Source organism: Otolemur garnettii, unplaced genomic scaffold (genome assembly GCF_000181295.1).
Source record: "Otolemur garnettii isolate 467f Iridium unplaced genomic scaffold, OtoGar3 scaffold00002, whole genome shotgun sequence".
Classification (NCBI taxonomy): Eukaryota; Metazoa; Chordata; class Mammalia; order Primates; family Galagidae; genus Otolemur; species Otolemur garnettii.
In genome coordinates, this window is record NW_003852397.1 from 16,799,713 (window position 1) to 16,820,607 (window position 20,895).

The 20,895-nt window shown below is 40.0% G+C and overlaps 1 protein-coding gene across 1 annotated transcript; it reads left to right on the top strand.

Annotated features, from left to right (window-relative positions):
- The first annotated feature begins 3,480 nt into the window (after positions 1-3,480).
- On the top strand, positions 3,481-16,393 carry GJA1 (gap junction protein alpha 1). The gene is made up of 2 exons (XM_003781635.3): positions 3,481-3,736; positions 14,207-16,393. The coding sequence occupies exon 2, from the start codon at positions 14,223-14,225 to the stop codon at positions 15,369-15,371; it is 1,149 nt and encodes a 382-aa protein (XP_003781683.1). The 5' UTR covers positions 3,481-3,736; positions 14,207-14,222; the 3' UTR covers positions 15,372-16,393.
- Positions 16,394-20,895: the final 4,502 nt, after the last annotated feature.

Sequence of the window (20,895 nt, forward strand, 5' to 3'; positions counted from 1 at the left end):
AAAACTCACACCTAAAGCTGAATGAAATTTGACCCTGATACTGTTTTTGTTTTCCCCGAGTAACAGGAGCTCTGGTATAGCTCTGAGACATCATAAATACTTACAGAACGAATGAATGTAAACATTCACAAAGATGATAACAAATTAACCAAGCTTCATTTTTAAAAAAGAGAAATTAAACAAACTAACAGGTAACAGTAAGTGGTTTACCAGTTACTTCTTACAATGTTCGTCTTTACTTTGTACAGAAGGTGGAGCCAAAGACATATTTATCCACTGTCTGGAATTCTTTCCCATTCCACAAAACAAAGCAAAGCAAAACAAAACAAACCCACAAACACTTTTTTTGTGTAGCCTCACAGGAAGAGTCACTTGGAGATAAATGTGGGCTACAAGAATTAGTTGAAATTTGATCCACGTTGAATCAAGCTTTGATCCCTAAATGTTTTCTGAGGATGACAGAACGCTACCTAGGAAGCCAATTTTCAGTTAAGTGAATACTGTAGAGTTAGTTACAAAGCCAATTGTCTAACCCCAGAAATTTGTGATGAAAAAGGATTCCAGCACAGGTCCATAACATGATGAGAAATCTTTACTACTCTGAAAGAATTTTCTAGCTACTTTTACCAATTTGGGTAGAGTATTTCTAAACTTGCAGAGTTCCAAATTAACTTTTGCACCTTTTCTCGCTGTCTGATAAATATTAGTTAAAATGGAAATTTGGCTGAGAGAAAGGATTATTCTGATGTTAATGAAAGGAAATTGAAAAAATAATGTTGCCTTATTTCATTACAAAATCAGCCTAGACCCTCTTGGTCTTAAATTGTCTTTTTATTCTTCTACGACTACCTTTGTATTGCTCCAGAGGAACTGCAAAATTTTTCAGTTCTTTTGCACTCACTCTCATCTCAGCTGATAACCTCACTGACTTTTAGAAACTACCTTCAAACTCTAGTTTCCTAAGACCCATACTCTGAAAACTTTTTCTTTGTGGTTTGCATTTACTCTCATTTTAAAAGAATAATTGCCCTGTTTTCAAATGATAGTGTGCACTGCAAATTATATTTTCCTTACAAATAAGCCCACTTGTAGTTATTTTAAACAAATACCCTTCCCTTTCCCAGTCATTACCTTGTTTCTTTTTTCATTCTTTCTCTTTGTCTGAAATACATGAGGAAATCCACTAAAGATTGCTCTGTCTTTTCACACGCTGCCTTTATCCCATCTCTTAGTAATTTCATCTGTACTTAGGGTTTCAAACATAAATTCCATAAGATTAATGGTGAATCATACAGCGATTCTGAACGACCTCTACTGCCGGTGTTTAAGTTGTCAGTCAGCTATCTTTACCTAAATATTTCATTTCTTTATACCCAATTTTCCAAACTGAAACTATTGTATCTCTTTCAGCAGATCAGTCCCACATTTAACTTCCTTTTTTGTGTTAGTAATGTTTTCCCAATCAAAACTCCACAATCGGTTTCCACTCCCTTGACCTCCCATTCATCTGTCATCAAATTCTGATAATTCTATCTTCCTTTGCTTTCCTACTGCTAGTACCTTAATTCATGTTCTCACAGATCATTTCTTTCCCATTACAAGTCCCTAATCCAGTGGTTCTCAACCTGTGGTTCGCGACCCACAGGAACTGTATTAAAGGCATTAGGAAGGTTGAGAACCACTGCCCTAATCTATAGCCATCAATTTTTTTTGAATATTTATGCTATTTAGTGAAGTAATCCATCAGTTTTGTGAGAAAGACATCTAAAGTACTTAAAAATTACCCCATCTCTTAAATTTTCAGAAATTGGTATTTTGAAATAAGAATAAAATTTAAAAATTGCAGTTTAATCTCATATTGAAAAATTCTTCTCTACAATTCCGAAAAAAAAAATATATATATATATATATATATATTCACTCCACTTTGCACTTCTCAAAGCACATGGCAACATGGATAGACCAAACACAAAGGCCTGGCCCACAGTGGAGCCTAAAGAAACGCTGCAGCGGGCGGCACCTGTGGCTCAAAAGAGTAGGGCACCAGCCCCATATGCCAGAGGTAGCGGGTTCAAACCCAGCCCTGGCCAAAAACTGCAAAAAAAAAAAAGTTAGATATCAATATCCATCTATAGAACTAACAAAACAAAAATAGAAATAAACACAGTTTTGGGCTTCAAAACCCTATTATAAAATAGACAATCACAACTTTTATGCAACTAATTGTGAATTAGCATCATAAAGTATTTAATAAAAGGGATAAGATCGGTAATAGTTGTGCTTGACAAATAATTTTACAAAAGTAATCACCAGGTAAATTAAATGAAGCAGAGGCTTCTTTTTTTATAAAAAAGAGGAAACTATTTTCTCATGATAAAAAGGATAAATTCTATTTTCCTGAAAGTGTTCTAAATGGTATTTGTATTAGTAAGAAAAAGGCTAGGAACATTAAGGCTGAAAAAGTTAATTTTGTTTCCAGAGACTAATGGCCAAGAGATTTTTCTGCCCAACCTCAGAGCATCACTAACGCCTGTTTATGAGGAAATGTCCTACCAGAGCCTGGTGCTATAACATCTGAGGAGCCCTCAAAGGAGCTGTCTGCTCTAAGAATGAGGCCACATGACTCAAGCCTTTATAAACTTTAATGCAGAGTCCTGAAGAGGGATAGCCGTGGAAGTAGTGAAGAGCATGTAAAGATTACAAGCCCAGCTCTACAGTAGTTGGGAAGAAAACTTTAGAGGGGGAGATGATCTTAAGGAGGGTTCAATGGTTTGGGGACCTACTAAACACCTGCTATAGCCTATATTTGATTATTAAAATCCCAACATTTCACTCCAGATTTAGGTTTCAGGGTATTAGCATGAATAGAACTGAGATATTACACTTTTCAACTTCCTAGAAATCTGGTAGAGGTCAGATATCAAGATTTCACAGATAAAACAGGTTACAAACGTCTTGCTAAGTTGAAAGAATAAAAATTCAAAGCATCAGGGGTTGGAAGATGGACTGAGGATGGACATGTCTCCCACCCCCACGGTTTCCTTTGTTAATTGTTCCCATTTAAATTAAAAGGAAGAAAATTATATCATCAAATAGGTCACTTATAACCACCTCTAACTACACACCCTGGTCAGTGTGAAACAAGCTGGCGCTGGTTACACTCTTCACCATTTTTTATTTACTATAAAATGCATTTTTTGTATTTTAAACACTGCTACAATAGTATAAAATATACAAGTTTTCATTGTCCCTGCTATTTCTATGAAGCAAGTACAAAAACCAGTAATTTTTATCTGGAAGGCGTAACTCCAAGTGAAGGCATTCCTGTTTCTAATGCTATTTTATTTTTTCTTATCGCCAAATAGAAACTGCAACTTTATCTTGACCTGGCTACTCCCCTCGGCCTCTTCTCTCCCCACCCTCCACATTCACCAGCCTCCTCCCCACCTCCTCCCCGCCTTTCCTTTTGCCCTCCCCTTTCTTCTAGCCCCTCCTCCTAGTTGAGTCAGTGGCTTGAAACTTTTAAAAGCTCTGTGCTCCAAGTTACAAAAAAGCTTTTACGAGGTATCAGCACTTTTCTTTCATTAGGGGGAAGGCGTGAGGAAAGTACCAAACAGCAGCAGAGTTTTAAACTTTAAATAGACAGGTCTGAGCGCCTGAACTTGCCTTTTCATTTTACTTCATCCTCCAAGGAGTTCAATCACTTGGCGTGACTTCACTTCTTTTAAGCGAAAGAGTAAGTTTTTTTTTTTTTTATTCAACCCATTTTACCTATTAGTTTCTTTTTCTACAAGTAAAACTTTTCTAAAGTTTTAAAATGCGTTAAATGTAGCTTTGATTTAAGATACTGTAAATGGAATGATGAACTTGCAAGTGTTTCTGTAGTTTTTAAAGTTAAAATAGGTTGTATGCAATTTATATTTTGACTGTTAGAAAAGTTTCTATTAATGATGCAACAGGTAAAAAAAGAGCCAGACCTTTACAATTTGGAATGAAGAATGAGTTCAGTGGATGAATATTTGGTTCTTCATTTTAGTATACAATTGTATTTATTTATTCGTAATCAGTAATAGTCTAGGTGCTCTAACCCGGTCTTTTGGGGGGGAGACGGGAGCGGGGGTGTTAGGGGCCTGGGTAGGGACTCAGCTGCCTACAGCACAAAAATCAAAGTGCAAATTTGCTCAGCCCGCTTCCTATGGTATTCTGCACTTCACAGAATAAAGTGCTTTTTTCATATGGAAATCTTGATTGATGTTCCATAGCCCCGCAAAGCAAACTTCTTTTGTAACTAACAAAGTGCTTTGTTACAACGTCTCGGTAACTCGACTTCCACGTGGTTTCTTCCTAGAATTTTTCTCATTAAACAAACAACAAAAAAGTATAAAATTCAGAGTGTTAATATTATGGTTTTAAAATCAACAGTAAATAGTTACTTTGTGTTAGCAACCACTACGGGAACAACTGAGACCCTCAGGAGAGCCAGCGTTTGCTCGACCACGTTGGCAATTCTGGAGATGAAATCTCTTGAATGGGGGGTGGATACTTACAGGGCTTTAGGAGAGGGGAATAGAAAAGAGTGTATGCCAGGGTGTTTTTCCAAAAATGTCTCCTAAAACGGTAGCTCCTAGAAAGAATAGGAAAAAAGAAATTTCTTAAACAGCGCTTTAGAAGGAGCTAACACCCCACCCCCACCCCCACCCCCACCGCCGCCACCACCACCTTCAGTCTGCTGGAACCTGCAACAGGCTTCAGAGCTCCGGGGCAGCATTTCTGAGTTGGAGGTGCCAGAGCTAGCCAGTAGGTGAAGATTACACTGCTGTATTGCTTAAAAGTGTTCAGTTTTTAAAATGCTTTTCTTGGTAACACACATTCTCTTAACTAGAAATGTAACCAGGCACTTTTGTCCCCGGTAAGGATTTTCCCTTGTGTTTAAATCCTCAGATTAAAGTAATTAGTTTAGATTTTTGATGTGACCCTGCAGTGGAAGTATTTGCACAGAGAATGCCGAAAAGCAGATAAAAATGAAAGCTTCGCGGAGGCCGGCGCTGGGCGCCTCCTGCCATCTTAGCCTTGGCCCGGACCCCCGGGCTCCCTGGCTGCCCGGACCCAGGAGTTCTTGAGACATTTCCCCCCAAATCCTCACAAGTCAAAGCGACTACAGGTCCGAGTCCCGCCACTGAAAGGCCCCGGGGTGGGGTGGTGGGAGGATAGGAGGAGCGATGGGCTCTGAGCCAAAGGGTAGAAGAGCAGATAATTGATTTAATTAAAGTTGTCAATCTAATTTCCCATCCGTCTCGCTCCCGTCCTCGCTGTCCTTTTTTTTTTTTTTTTTTTTTTCCCTGAAACCTGTTGAATCCTGCTGGGAAAGCGTGGGTAAGGAAACCTGAGTTCTTTGGGAATTATCTTGCTTAAGTTGCACTTGTAACTCGCCGGGAAGTTCTTGAAACTTCCCGAGAATGAGGCGGGGCAGGGAGGGGAAATGGAGGTGGGGGGAGACCCTTCATGAAAAGAACCGGGGCTATCGACGTGTCCTTGGGCAAATCAGACCAGGGTTTGGAAACTCGGCCCTGGAGTGGTGAGAGGCACCTCGCCCGCGCGGCGTCCAGGGCGTCACGTGCTGGCTGCGCGCCCGCCACCCAGCTTATCCCCAAGCTGCTCTCCCGCGTCCTCCCATCCCCACCCAAAGGCGCGCTGCTCTCCCTCCGGTTGCAGAGAGGGGGTGGGAAGAAGAGAACTGCAAAGTGTGAAAACAAGCGTGGCTTTATTTGGAGGTGGTTTAATTTCTTTTGTTTCCAGGGCCAAATTGGTAATGACAAGAAAGATGGGGCATCTCGCCCTCTGAGAATCGGGCACGCTTGAACTCAGTCGAAAGCGTCCCCTTAAGGAAGCCAAATTTTTCCCTTTGTGCAAGGATTACTGAAAACAAAAGCCCGCAGTAATGCAGAGATCTCATTAAACCAACCCCCTCCCAAGAACAGAATGAACCAGTTACACAGAAAACACCTTTGGGAGAAGAGTAGTTAGGTCTGGGTAGGCCACACTGACTGAAAGCCATACGGATCGGAGGAAATACCTTCTGCCCCGGCGGTGTGCGGAACCCTGTACCACTGGAGCGCGTCCCCGCGGCGTGGGGGCTTGGTGCCTTCCCGAGTAAGGGTACAGCGGTCGTCCGCCCATTGCCAGGAACACTGCAGTGGTAGCGCTTGACTCCTACTTTAGTCACTGTGTAAATATGTGGCATGTTTTTTAATACCTTTGAAAGTCTCTCACCCCAGCTGCCCCATCCACGCAGCTCCTCACCCTTGACAGTGGTGATTCCTGCGATGCTGACCCTTTAAGGGAAACACAGTTCTCAAGATACTACACAGGAGGCGGCTGGACTGGTGTGCTTGGAGTTACTGGGAGTTGCCCATATTTTCAATTCCTCATAGAGAGGACGGAAAACTCCAGGGGCTGCATTCCTTCATTTCTTTTATAATATCCAGAGGTGTATCTTGGTTTGAGCCTTTATATATGACACCCGGAGGGAAGGGAAAGATAGGAAAGTCTCCGGTGATTAATACCTCCCACCCCACCTTTCCTGTTGTTCTGACTTAGCCTTACTCATAGTTCAGCTCTAGAGAGAAAAAAGTTATTATCTAGTGTTTATCATTAATGTCAGCATTCAATATGAATAATTCAAGATTTTAAAATCCCAAGACTTCTCTTCCATGAGAGATTTATATATAATGTTATTTGAATTCTTGGAATAATGCCTAAAGTCTCCACTTGGCCTGTTTAAATTCACCACGTGGCTATGTAGGTAAGAACTAACTTTTGACAAAATTCAAGCCATGGTTCATTCTTTTCTTAACATATCATTGGCTTTATAAAATGACTTAAATTTCACATGCCAATTTCCCCAGCTTTTAAAAAGAATTTTTAGAAATACTTTTCAGCTGTATTGCTGAAAACATACCAACAACTAGAAAGTAAATGGGCTATAGCTAAAGATTTTTTAAAGAGTAATCAATAAACTTTTTTTTTTTTTTTGAGACAGAGTCTCACTATGTTACCCTTGGTAGAGGGCTGTGGCATCACAGCTCACAGCATCCTCCAACTCCTGGGCTGCTTCAGTGATTCTCTTGCCTCAGCCTCCCAAGTAGCTGGAACTACAGGCTCCAGCCACAATGCCCAGCTATTTTTTTGTTGTTGCAGATGTCATTGTTGTTTAGCTGACCTGGACCTGATTTGAACCCACTAGCCTCGGTGTATGTGGCCGGCTGGCACCATAACCAATGTGCTAAAGGCTCTGAGCCATAATCACTAACCTTTATTTAGCACCTACTGAGAGCTTCACAGGTGTGAGTTATTTCATTTAACCCACACTGAAGAAAATAGATTATTCTTAACTGATACACTTGAGGATCTTAAGGGTATGTTTATATGATTACAAAATAATAAGGCTCTTCAATAAAAAATAGTCAATCTGAACATGGAAGTGAGGTTCAAGTAAGAGATACTCTAAGAACTGATAGAAATATGTTCTTTAAGTTACTTAGATCACAGTTGAAGAATATGGCTTTGAGCTTTCAACTTCTGACTTAAGTTTTTTCCTCCGTGGCCCTTAAGTTGACCTTGAGAAACTTCTGTTAGTGGGGAAGATAAGTGGTAGCTGTTGAGCTAGAAAAAGGATTGTCTTATATGGGTAGGCATCATCCTCTGTTCGGATGGCTTCACCCCATAATCCCCAAGTCATCTCATTCAGTGGAGGCTAATGTAGGTTAACTACGTGATAAAGAAGGTTAAGAGCCAGGGAAAGAGTCTGGTTGGTTGGTAGTTTTTTTGTTGCCTTCCTCCACCTCCGCCACCCCCCCCCAAAAGCAGTTTGAATGGCATACATTAAATGCCTACAGAAATGTGTAATTCTTTAGAAAGGGAGCTAAAGATAATCAAAGAATCATGATGACTGATTTTAAATAGAATGGATGTTTACAGAGACTAGGTTGGATACACCACAGAGTCAGGCTAACTATCTAGGTACAAAAAAGGAAACAAAGATTGGGTATTATCTGATGAACTGGGAATGTTTTCCATGATATCTGATTCAAATCACTTAACTGCCTGCATAAACTTAGACTATATAGAGCTTTTACATTAACTGGGATTATTATCAGCTGCTGCTCAGAGCCCCAACCTTTCCTCAGATTTGTCATTCCTGAAATAAACATAATTTTAATAACAGACTAAATAAATTTTCATAAACAGACTATATCTTCTTACAGTAATGTCCTCGACTACAATAAAATCAAGGAGTACACTGAGAGTTAGAATACCCACAAAGGCGAAGGGATAACAGCATAAAGTTTTTATTTTGCAATCTTAATCTCCAACATTTAACAGTGAAACTGAATATAAAATACATCCATGATATCCGATGCAGTTCTGCAAGAATCCTAAGCATCATTAAAATATCACCTAATAAATTCAAGCTCTTGGTGGTTTTGTCTTAGTTCAGCCCTATTGCCGCTCAGGAGTCATTTGAAGAGTACTGTTTCAACAACAAACAATTCTCTGTTTCAGTGATTGTCACTTAAAAATTTAGCAGTATAATATAAGATGATGACAACACATTTCTACTGCGACATGGCCTCTTTTTAAAATTTAGAAGTTTGACAGAAACAACTGCAATTAAGAGAATCTTGAGGAGATAGTCAAAAGTTGGTAAATCCTGGTGCCCCTCCTTTTTTTTTAGCACAATTTTTTTTTTTTTTTTACCCAATAGATATTTATGCCCCATTTAATTCACTCAATACACATTTATGCAGCATCTCTTACTCTTTTTTACTGTTGTGAGCACTGGGGATACAGCAGTGAACAAAGTCAAGTCCCTCAAGAAACTCACATTCTACAGGTGGAAGAAGGCAGGTAATCCTTTTCATGGAGTAATACACACAATAAACTAGTAAATATTTACTGTGTCCAGTGGAGCTAAGGGTTATTAAAAAAAAAACAGGGCAAAGGGAATAGGAAATGACAGACTGGGGAAAGGATGTTGCTATTTCATACTTGATGGTCGGGAAAGTTGGCTGAGGAGGCCAGACGTGAAGCAAGTGAGGAAGTGAGCCCGGGGATGGAGCAGAGCTGATCAAAGCAGATCAGTGTGCTTGTTACATTGTGTCTCAAGAAGACTGTTTACTCTGAGGAAGGTTGGCAAGCAGGGTGACCAGGCTGTGACATGAAACCCAGAGAGAAGTGATGATGGCAGATAGCAGGCTGAGAATAAGGATGGTGGTAAGGATCAGGCATAGTCTGGTTATATTTTGAACATAGTCTGTGGTAAATACTTGCTCAGGGATTGAATGTTGATTGTGTGTGTATGTGAATATTACCACCAAGAACCTGTCGTAAGGCTACAGAGATAATCACAACTAAGCTCATCCACCAACATTTACTGCAAGGCACAGGGACAAGTTAAAGAAAAACATTAGAAGAGTTTGCATTTGAGTTTGGGATATCAAGTTTTTTGGTTTCAGTACATTAGGAATAAATACACACATAGCATTCCCCCCCCCCCGAAATCTATCAAATGATTTTATCAAGAACTTCTATAGACATTTCTTTATGAATTTTTAGGCTCTGATTTTATTCTTTCAGACATCGGTGACCTTCATCTTCTCTAAGTTTTACTTTCAATCATACAAAAAAGATAACAGGTAGTAAATCTCACCCTAGTTGTCAGTGGTCTTATTTACCTTTATTTGTTTAAGTCTCTACTTTCAACTCATTATGGTTGTCTATTCTTAGGAAAATCTCTAAAATTGTAAGTAAAACATTTCCTAATTCTAATAATTATTATGATAGAATATGACATGGAGACACTTGACTGCAGCTTTGGCACAGTGATTTGTTTTCAAGGCTCAACTGTAATTTAAAATCGAAGCTTTATTTTATCACTTCGTGGCCTTTTGGCTAAGATCAAGTGTAACACTGAAGCTTTATTTCAAAGAGATTGCATTTGGATTAAAGGGTTTTAGTCCTCGTGCTGTCAGGGAGGGGCAGATGGAGGTTCAGGAAGTGACAGGGGCCATGGAACCAAGGATGAGCTCAGTCCCCGAGTGACCAGAAAGCCGCTACTCCTCACACTTGGCCTTTTGGACTTTTTAGAAACCTGTCCCTTCCTGCTCTCCTGACATTCCCTCACTCTTAAAAATTTTGAATAAGACAGCACTAGAAACATCAAGAAAACATTGTTTGCCTGCTGGCCTGAAACCTTATTTCAGAATCACCTAGGATATTTATTTAAAAAGGTAACAAAAACATAAAAAACTGATTTCCCAGTCTCCAAGCCCCAGAAGTTCAGGTTCCTCCAGACTGCTAAAGGCCAGGAATGTGTGTTTTTAACAAATGTTGTCAAGTGATGATGTTGCAGTTCAGAAACCCACTGTAAGGAGACCAGAGAGCCCTCAGGCAGGCCACACTTAGTGCCTGTAGCTTTGGCATCTGGTCTAGGGGGCCATGAAGAGCAGTGGGAAATGCGATCTAGCATGGCACAAAGAAGGCACAAAAAGGGGAGACTGGCTGCTGTCAGGAATCTGCTCTCAAAAGAACTTTGCACAACTCCCTAGCAACCCAGGCCTACATATGAAACATGACTTAGGAACCTAGGGGTGAAGGCATGAATGTAGATGGTATGGTATGTTCAGCTGCCTTAGTGTCCTCGGGTATCAAACAAGAAACATGACCTGTGTCTTACTGGTAAATATGAATGTGGTCTGTGGTCCATAGATCAAGCCTAGAGATTCTGTAGGGGTATTCAGTTATGCCCTTTTTCTTATAAAAAGGTATTTTCTTGTTATTATGCCCTTCCCTTATAAAAAGACATGAAAATTATAACTAAAAGTTAAGAAAATAAAAACATTAAACCAGGTTGGGGTGGGGGGAAGCAGAACACATAGTTGACAGAACTTTGATTCATGGCAAAGTGAGTAACTACCAAAATGAGGTAACTATTTCATGTTACCTCTTCTTGGGAGTCACAGGATAAATTGCCACATTAAACATTATTTGATGGTCTCTACGATAGTGGTAATGACAGGTATCTACATATGTTACAGGATCCTAGGTGTCCACCTGGATAATTCCTATCATATTCAGATGAAAGAGTGTAACTCATTAATGCAAATGACAACTGCGTGGGTACTTAAAAGGAAAGAAAACTTTGCAATTAAGTTGCTGGCATATTAAAAAAGAACTACTAGCTAGAGAACTGCCTGATGACCTAGTTCACATATTATGGGATGGTGGGGTATTTTTGGTGGAATTTCAGAATTCTATGAAAGTCAAATGTAATTTAAAACAGAACATAAAGCAGCTTAGTAATGAATTGCCGTAACCATCTACACAATTGGATTTTACTTCCAATAATGATGAGGCACTAAAATTGTAGCTTCTGTTGTGCCCGGTTGTATTTCTAAACATGTTGGGTTTGCCTTCAACTCTATCGTGGCATGAATGTGATGAGATATATACAAACAGCTATCATTTTATGCTCAATTGTTTTTGTTATTTTTCCCCCCAGCAATTGGGACATCTGAGCAAAAGCAGATGACACTGGCAAAATATTGTGTTTTTTTACAAACAGAATTAAGGCCAATTTACACATCATCACATAGAAGCCGTCTGTTGATAGAGCTCCAAAAATTCATTTCTGTTTGTTTGACCCTCCACTGCACTTCTTCGTTCCCTGTCTAGTATTTTCTGTTAAATTCTAGGACTTTTCCTTTTAGACCCTCTCACCATCACATTGTCCACTGAGGCTACTCCCTCACGTCAAGCCTCCCTTTGGCCCTTTAACTCTCTCTGACAACCCGATAAGCCTTTGTTCTTTTTTGACTGCTCTTCTCATAGACCAAATCCACTTTCTAACTTGTCACTTCAGAATCTAAAAGTAGAAGGGAAGCTTCCTTTTTGCCACCCCCAGGAGAATGTTCTGTAGCCTGCCCACCCTCCTCCCACTCTTATTCCAGCTTTCTTTGGCACCAGTCTCTGGGCTGTCATCAAATATACCCACCGACTGCAAATTTAGACAGCGGGGGCATAGGTTAGCTTTACAGTTCAGCCATTTCTTTGTTCCATCCAGGAAATCCTAGGTCAGGTTTCCATGTCATTTTTTCATGTCCTCTATAGCCAGCAGATTCAGTCATTATAGAAAGAAAGGTAACATTGCATGATGGGGAAGAAGATCTTCCTGGATTTCATTTACTTTCTACAAAGAGGATATGGCTGAGTTCAATACCAGAGGAGAAATTCCTCTATATTCAGATAGTGAACATATTTCTAAGAAGCCTGCATAATCCTACTTTTAGTTACACTACTTAGATAGAATTCGTTACTAAGCTCCTGGAAAGTCTTTGCATTGTTTGTTTTTAATCATTAAATAATCATTGACTACTTCATCCTTTTCTGAACTCTCCAATTACTACTCCCTGCAGAAAATTACCCTATATTCTCTATGCCTGCCACGTCATGGTGCTCACATCTTCCCAGCTTTCACCTCTTGCTAAGATTGTGTATATTGAAGTGTGGAAACAGGTCTAGCTTTCATGAAGCTTTATTATACTTTTAAAACCAGTGTGATACGTTGAAAAGCTTTGTTCTGAGGATTGTGATTCTTCTGGGTCTACCTATAGCTGAATATTTCCTATAACCTGAGAACCTCAATTTTTATCAGTTAAACGGATGATTGCAATTAGAAGCATACATTGACCTAGAGAACTTTGAGGATACTTGTCAGTTTAACAGACAGAAGTCTTTTTCTCATTTCTATTAATGGGGAAGTCCTATGCTTAAGATATCGAGGTACTGGCTGGGCGCGGTGGCTCACGCCTGTAATGCTAGCACTCTGGGAGGCCAAGGTGAGGGCATTGCTTGAGCTCACGAGTTTCAGACCAGCCTGAGCAAAACTGAAACCCCTTCTCTACTAAAAATAGAAAAACTGAAGCAAGAGAATCACTTGAGCCCAAGAGTTGAAGGTTGCTGTGAGCTATGACACGACAGCACTCTACCAACGGTGACAAAGTGAGACTCTGTCTCAAAAGAATAAGATACCTAGGTGCTGATAAGAAGTTCAATTGAATGTGTAGGCTGAATGTAAAGCCCAGTAAGGGAACTTCAAAGTGTACAACAATTAAAAGATGAAAACCCACCTTTTTTCTGAAGAAAGCACTCTGAAGTAGTCCTTTTTTATTTCTAAGGTTTTAAGTAGTATTGAGAAAAATTGAACTTTTTACTTGAAATATAAGATTATAAAGGTTTTGTTTTTTTGAAGTAGTCCCTGAATGTAATGACGCACTGTGTCAAAATAGTATATTTCAGTACAACCTGTTTTTTCCTCTGGACAGAAGACAGACTTCTTAGCACATAAGTCATTGCTTAAGAAAAACAGCTAGGCACGGTGACATACGCCTGTAGTCCTAGCTACTCAAGAGGCTGAGCCTAGGAGTTCTAATCTAGCCTGGGCAATAAAGCAAAACACCATCTCTGGAAAAAAAAAAAAAAGGAAGAAAAAACAGAAAAGTATAAATGACCATAATATGACGTATGCACAAATTACACTTGATAAACCATTGAGAAACATTTCAGATTAAAATTTAGGAATAAAATGATGTCTAACAGTGTCAAAGTTTGGGAACTGAGAGGGTGTATACGTGTGTGTGTGTGTGTGCACGCGCGTGTGTGTTCATGGGTTTCTTACCTTGGGTCTTAGATCTACCTTTGAATTTTTGAATAACAGACATCAGCATTTTGCTTAGGCGGCAGACGCAAGAACTACCGAGCAAGAGCTGTTCTCATTTATCAGACAAATAAAATAAGCAGAGGCACTTAGCACAGACAGCTTCTTAAGTCACATGGTAAGGCGGAGGTTGAGCAAGTAATACATCTTTGCAGCTTAAGGTTGTAATTCACTGTCTGCCATGGAGACTCTGTTGCTTCTAAGACTCACTTTATTTCAAAAAAAAAAAAAAAAAGGGCGAAATGTTATTAAACCTCTGTAGGAGGAATTGGAACAGGAAGAGTTTTGCACTTAGTCTCTTTAAAATTTTTTTGAATATCAGCAGGATAGGAGATCTTTTGCAATATTTTGACTATCAGCTGAAAGAGAATATGTATTAAACTAATAATTTGCAATCTATGATCTATTCGTTGTCCTTTTGTTTCTTTTCAGGTGGGGCCCAGGCAACATGGGTGACTGGAGTGCCTTAGGCAAACTCCTTGACAAGGTTCAGGCCTACTCCACTGCCGGAGGGAAGGTGTGGCTGTCTGTCCTTTTCATTTTCCGAATCCTGCTCCTGGGGACAGCTGTCGAGTCAGCTTGGGGGGACGAGCAGTCTGCCTTTCGTTGTAACACTCAACAGCCTGGTTGTGAGAACGTCTGCTATGACAAGTCCTTCCCCATCTCTCACGTGCGCTTCTGGGTCCTGCAGATCATATTCGTGTCCGTGCCCACGCTCCTGTACCTGGCTCATGTGTTCTACGTGATGCGAAAGGAAGAGAAGCTGAACAAGAAAGAAGAGGAACTCAAAGTAGCCCAAACCGATGGCGCCAACGTGGAGATGCACTTGAAGCAGATTGAGATAAAGAAGTTTAAGTATGGCATCGAAGAGCATGGCAAGGTGAAGATGCGCGGGGGCTTGCTGCGAACCTACATCATCAGCATCCTCTTCAAATCCATCTTCGAGGTGGCCTTCTTGCTGATCCAGTGGTACATCTATGGATTCAGCTTGAATGCTGTTTACACTTGCAAAAGAGATCCCTGCCCACACCAGGTGGATTGCTTCCTCTCACGCCCCACTGAGAAAACCATCTTCATCATCTTCATGCTGGTGGTGTCCCTGGTGTCTCTGGCCTTGAACATCATTGAACTCTTCTACGTCTTCTTCAAGGGTGTGAAGGATCGTGTGAAGGGAAAGAGCGATCCTTACCACGCCACAACTGGCCCACTGAGCCCCTCCAAAGACTGCGGATCTCCAAAATATGCGTATTTCAACGGCTGCTCCTCACCAACCGCTCCTCTCTCACCCATGTCTCCACCTGGGTACAAGCTGGTAACTGGCGACAGAAACAATTCTTCTTGCCGCAATTACAATAAGCAAGCGAGTGAGCAAAACTGGGCTAATTACAGCGCAGAACAAAACAGAATGGGCCAGGCAGGAAGCACCATCTCTAACTCCCACGCACAGCCTTTTGATTTCCCCGACGATAACCAAAATTCTAAAAAACTGGCTGCTGGACACGAACTCCAGCCACTAGCCCTCGTGGACCCGCGCCCTTCGAGCAGAGCCAGCAGTCGCGCCAGCAGCAGACCTCGACCTGATGACCTGGAGATCTAGACACAGGCCTGAAAGCATCAAGATTCCACTCAGTTGTGGAGAAGAAAAAAGGTGCTATAGAAAGTGCACCTTGGGTGTTAATTTTGTTCCAGTGGAGGTGGTACTCAACAGCCTTAGTCCTGAGGCTTGGGAAACAAAGACATTAGATTATCTAGGTTCATTGAGGGTGTCTGGGCCGGGTGGGTGGAGAGGGAGGGATAAGAAAGGTACATGTTGGTATTTAATGTAGTGGATTCAATGAACTTAAATTCTAAGTAAGAGTTCCATTAGGTGATACATAGATAAGGGCTTTTTCTCCCCCTGACACCCCTAAGAATGGTTCTGTGTATGTGAAAGAGTGGGTGATCATTGTGGCTAAATTTCTTTTTTTTTTTAATTTTTTGCCAAGAAACTGAAATGACTTTGGCCAGGAATAAATACTTCCTGAACATCTTATTTCTTTTCAACAAGAACGGAGGATTGTCCGTATGTCCCTGCTAAAACATTCCATTGTTAAAATTTGCACTTTGAAGGTAAGTTCTCTAGGCCTGACCCTCCAGGTGTCAATGGACTTGTGCTACTATACATTGTTTTCTTGGTATCAGTTTAAAATTCAGACAAGGCCCAAGGAAAATAATTCCCGTGAATTTGCAAATCTCAGCACCCTTTTCACATCCACTTTCACCGTGTCGCTACCATTCACTTTTTTATCATTCCTCAACTACTAGTCACATTCATTTAACGGTATCTGTAAACATTTTTTAAACAACTGGGACATGACTTAACGTTTTTTTTTGGATTTAGAGTCAGGGAAGCAAGCCATGCTCAATATTTAACAATCACTTGTATGTGTGTGTGTGTGGAAGAGTGTGTTTTCTTTGTCATGTATTGGTACAAGCAGACGCAGCATAAACTCACAAACACTTATTTGAAAATAATGCACACACAGTGTTCAAATTTGAACCTTTCTCATGGATCTCATGGATTTTGTGGTGTGGGCCAATATGGTGTTTACATTATGTAATTCCTGCTGTGCAAGTAAAGCACACCTTTTTTAGTTTTTCTTTTCTTTTTTTTTTTTTTTTTCTGCCTAAAATGTTTTGCCCCATGTATCCCATTAGGGATACTGGTTTTGTTAATTATGGTTCTTTACCTTTCTCTCTCTCTCTCTCTCTCTCTTTTTTTTTTTTTTTTTTAGAGTATAGCAGTAATGCTATTACTGAAATGAATGATTTCCTTTTTCTAAAATGTAATCATTGATGCTTGAATGATAGAATTTTAGTACTGTAAACAGGCTTTAGTTGTTAATGTGAGAGACTTAGAAGAAATGCTTAGTGAACTTTTACATGTGCCTAAATGAATTTTGCAGTAACTGGTATTCTTGGGTTTGTCCTACTTAACAGTAATTCAGAACTTGTATTCTATTAGGAGTTTGACAGTCTTTTGGAGTGATCAGCAACTTTGATGTTTGCACTAAGATTTTATTTGGAATGCAAGAGGGGTTGAAAGAGGATTCAGTAGTACACATGTAACTAATTTATTTGAACTATATGCTGAAGACATCTACCAGTTTCTTCAAATGCCTTTTTGAAACTCATCACAGATGATTGGTGAAAATGCTGAGTATTATACTTTTCTTCTTGCACATCAGCTATGTAAACAGTTTTGTACCATGAAAAATACTAATGTGTTTGACATTCCATGTTAAACTACTGTCATGTTCAGCTTCATTGCATGTAATGTAGACTTAGTCCATCAGATCGTGTGTTCTGGAGAGTATTCTTTATTCAATAAAGTTTTAATTTAGTATAAAGATAGCCTCTAGATCCCGTGTCATTTTTGAGACGCATTCATTGCACCTATTTGATTTTTAAAAATATTTCTATTGGTTGTGAGGACTTGGGCAAAGAAGATTAACATTTTCTCTGACTTTTAAAAGGACAGTATTTATGATTAGCCACGTTCAGTGCAACACTGCTAGTAAGCCTTTTTGGATATTTATTCAACGGAGACATATACAGGTGTTGAATTTGAAATATAACTTTGATTTCCTGAAAATTTCAGATTAATACGAGGGTACGAACAATTAGGTTAGAGTGTTTGCATTGTGAGGTAAAGTCCCTGTTATAGTTGTGTCCTGCCCCGAGGAGGTGAGCCATGTACCTTTACCTCATGCACATTAGGTGGGAGCACACCCCCTCCTCCTCCCTTCTTCCCCTGCCTCACTCCTCCCTCCAATTTGAATTGAATTGAGTTTTTCTCTTATGTGGGCCTGTATTAGTTTATCCACTGGCTTCATATAATTATTGAATGCATTGGACTTAACTTTTCCATTCTTGTGATACTTTACTAAGAAGAATATATTTCAACTCCATCCAGGTTAGTACAAAAGATGTAAAGTCTCCACCTTTTTTGTGGATGAATAGTAGTCCTTAGTATACATATATTAGTCTGTTCCTGGGTTGATGGGCACTTAGGTTGTTTCCACATCTTGGCAATGATAAATTGAACTGAAATAAATAATTTAGGGCACATGTCCTTATGGTAAAATTATTTTTTTTCTTCAGGGTGGATGCACAGTAATGGGATTGCAGGGTCCAATGGGAGGTCTACTCTGAGTTCTCTGAGAATTCTCCAGCCTTCTTCCACAGAGGCTGTATTCCTTTGTAGTCCCACCAACAGCATAGAAGTGTTCCCCTCTCTCTACAGCGTGCCTGCCATCCACACATTTCACCACTTACAAAAATTGACTCAAGATGGAGAAAAGATTTAAATCTAAGACATGAAATGATAAAAATTCTATAAGCATTTATTGCCTGCTGCAAAACAGACTTGTAAATAGCTGGAGCATAAAAATAATAGTAATTTAGAAATAATCTAGTCCAATTCAGTTTCTTCTTTATTTTTTTTTCCATATCTGTTTTTTCTTTTATTTTTGAGACAGTGTCTGTCTATGTTGTATGTTACCCATGCTGGACTTGTGATCCTCCCATCTCAGTCTACCAAGTAGGCACTGTGGGCGTGCACCACCATGCCCGGCTTTTACACACGTATATATAAACAAAGGTTATGTCATTTATCTAAAGTCAGAGTATTATCTAATAATCAGTTTCCCACTCAAGTATTTGATATATTTGGTAGTGGTCAGCATTTCTTCGAGTACTATCATTTGGATGCCTGAGAATCTGATAAAAGAGACGAATTTTCTTTCTCCAGCCCCCACCTCTCTCTGTGCTTGGATTTACTATGGGGAATAGAGAGACATGACTTATTTGCAGATGTGTATCTTATACATGTAGGGTACATGAGGTGTAGAAGGAAAATGGATTAGACTGATGAATGGTGAAGTGAGGGGCGGAGGTAAAAATCCCTGATGCATGGGTGTGGCGGAGGGCAGGCAGGTTCATCTTTCAGAAATTGTTGTGCAGGATATCCTAAACATTCCTTGATGCTAAGACTTTTTTTTTTTTTTTTTTTGTAGAGACAGAGTCTCACTTTTTCGCCCTCAGTAGAGTGCAGCGGAGTTGCTCCAGCAACCTCCAACTCCTGGGCTTAGGCGATTCTTCTGCCTCAGCCTCCCACATAGCTGGGACTACAGGCGCCCGCCACAACGCCCAGCTATTTTTTGTTGCAGTTTGGCCGGGGCTGGGTTTGAACCCGCCACCCTCGGTATATGGGGCCGGCGCCCTACTCACTGAGCCACAGGCGCCTCCCAATGCTAAGACTTTTTACTATTTAAAAAAACTATATATTAGGCAGGTACAGTGACTCATCCCTGTGATCCTAGCACTTTAGGAGGTCACCGTTGAAGGATTACTTGAACCTAGGAGTTTGAGGCTGCAGTGAGCTATCATCCCATTACTGCACTCCAGCCTGGGCAACAGAGCTAGATCCTGCTTCAAAAAGTAATATATATGGTTATAAGATACATATTATACATTTTGTACATGTACACAGTTTAAGACACTACAGAAGTCTATGAAAGGGAGAGTCTCACCTCATTCTATTCCCTAACATACACACCAGAGAAGTTCTAATTCCCAAAGGAAATCACTTTTAAAAATTTCAGACAATAACTATGTATCAGGGAGTTTGTTAAGCAGTGGGGATTCATAGAATAACCAGCAATTTTCAGGAAGGTTACACCGTGAGTTCCTCCAGAAGATTTTCAAATTTATGTTCTATTCTCCATTTGGCTTATCTCAATAGGCTACCTGCTTTCACCAACTAAAAATTAAATTGAGTTGTGTTAAAAATTGTGAGAAAACTGTGCAGCTTTGTTCCACAAATATTTATTGGACACTCATTTTTCACATAAAAGTTCATGTTTAAAAAATTTGAACATTTTAAGTCAGATGCAATGGCCATGCCGGTAGTTCCAGCCACTTGGGAGCCTGAGGCAAGAGAACAGTTTGACCCCAAGTTCAAGGTTGCACTATGCTACAATCATGCACTTCAGCCTGGGCAGTGTAGCAATGTACCATCTCTTTAAAAAAAAAAAAAAAAAAAACTAGAATATTTTGCATCCTCTAGAAGCAGTTCTTTCTGTTCAGTAGAACTTTCTGTGGTGAGGAAAGTGTTTTATTCCCTTCCATATGGCAGCCACTTGTCACATGTAGCTTTTGGGTGCTTAAAATGTGCCTAGTAAGTCTGAAGTACTAAAACTTTTTTGGAGAGGGGGGAGAGAGTCTTGCTCTGTCATCTGGGCTAGAGTGCAGTGACATCATAGCTCATAGCAACCTCAAATTTCTGGGCTCAAGTGATCCTCCTGCCTCAGCCTCCAGAGTAACTGGGACTAAACACATGTGCCACCACACCTTACTAATTTTTTAATTTTTTTGTAGAGATGGAATCTCTCTTTTAGTCTGGTTTCAAAGTCTGGGCCTCAAGCAATCCTCCCTCCTCAGCCTCCAGAGCTCTAGGATTATAGGCATGAGCCACTGTGCCCTGCTTGAATTACTTTAAAAAAAATTTTAATTTAAATAGCTACATATGGCTGGTGCCTACCATGTTGGGTAGCACAATGTGAGGAAAAAAGTTTTCTCTAATACTGAGTGGAAATGAGGAAGAGATAATCAAGACAGAAACAGAAAGGATGGAATGGAGAAAATTTTCAAGGTCTTTTTCAGTCTTATTTTTTAATAGTATTTCTTATTTTATAAATAATATGAAATTCTTATTTTAAGCAAAATCTCTGCCATTATGTAAAATTTCTTAGTCTTTAGAGACATAATCATAATTTTTTTTTGTTGTTGGGGATTCATTGAGGTACAAAGAACCCGGTTACGTTGATTGCATCTGTTAGGTAAAGTCCCTCTTATAATTGTGTCCTGCCCCCCAAAGGTGTGTCACACACCGTCATTCACCCCCCACTCCGTCCCTCCTTCCTTCTCTCTGCTCTTCCCTTTCCCCACTCTCTCCCCCCTTCCCTCTCTCTGCTCTCCCCTTGCCCCACCTCCCTCCCTCATTACCATTGCTTTAATTCAAAATTTTGTTCACAAAATTTTCTATTTTCAAGAGTGAATGAATTGTCTGATATCTTTAG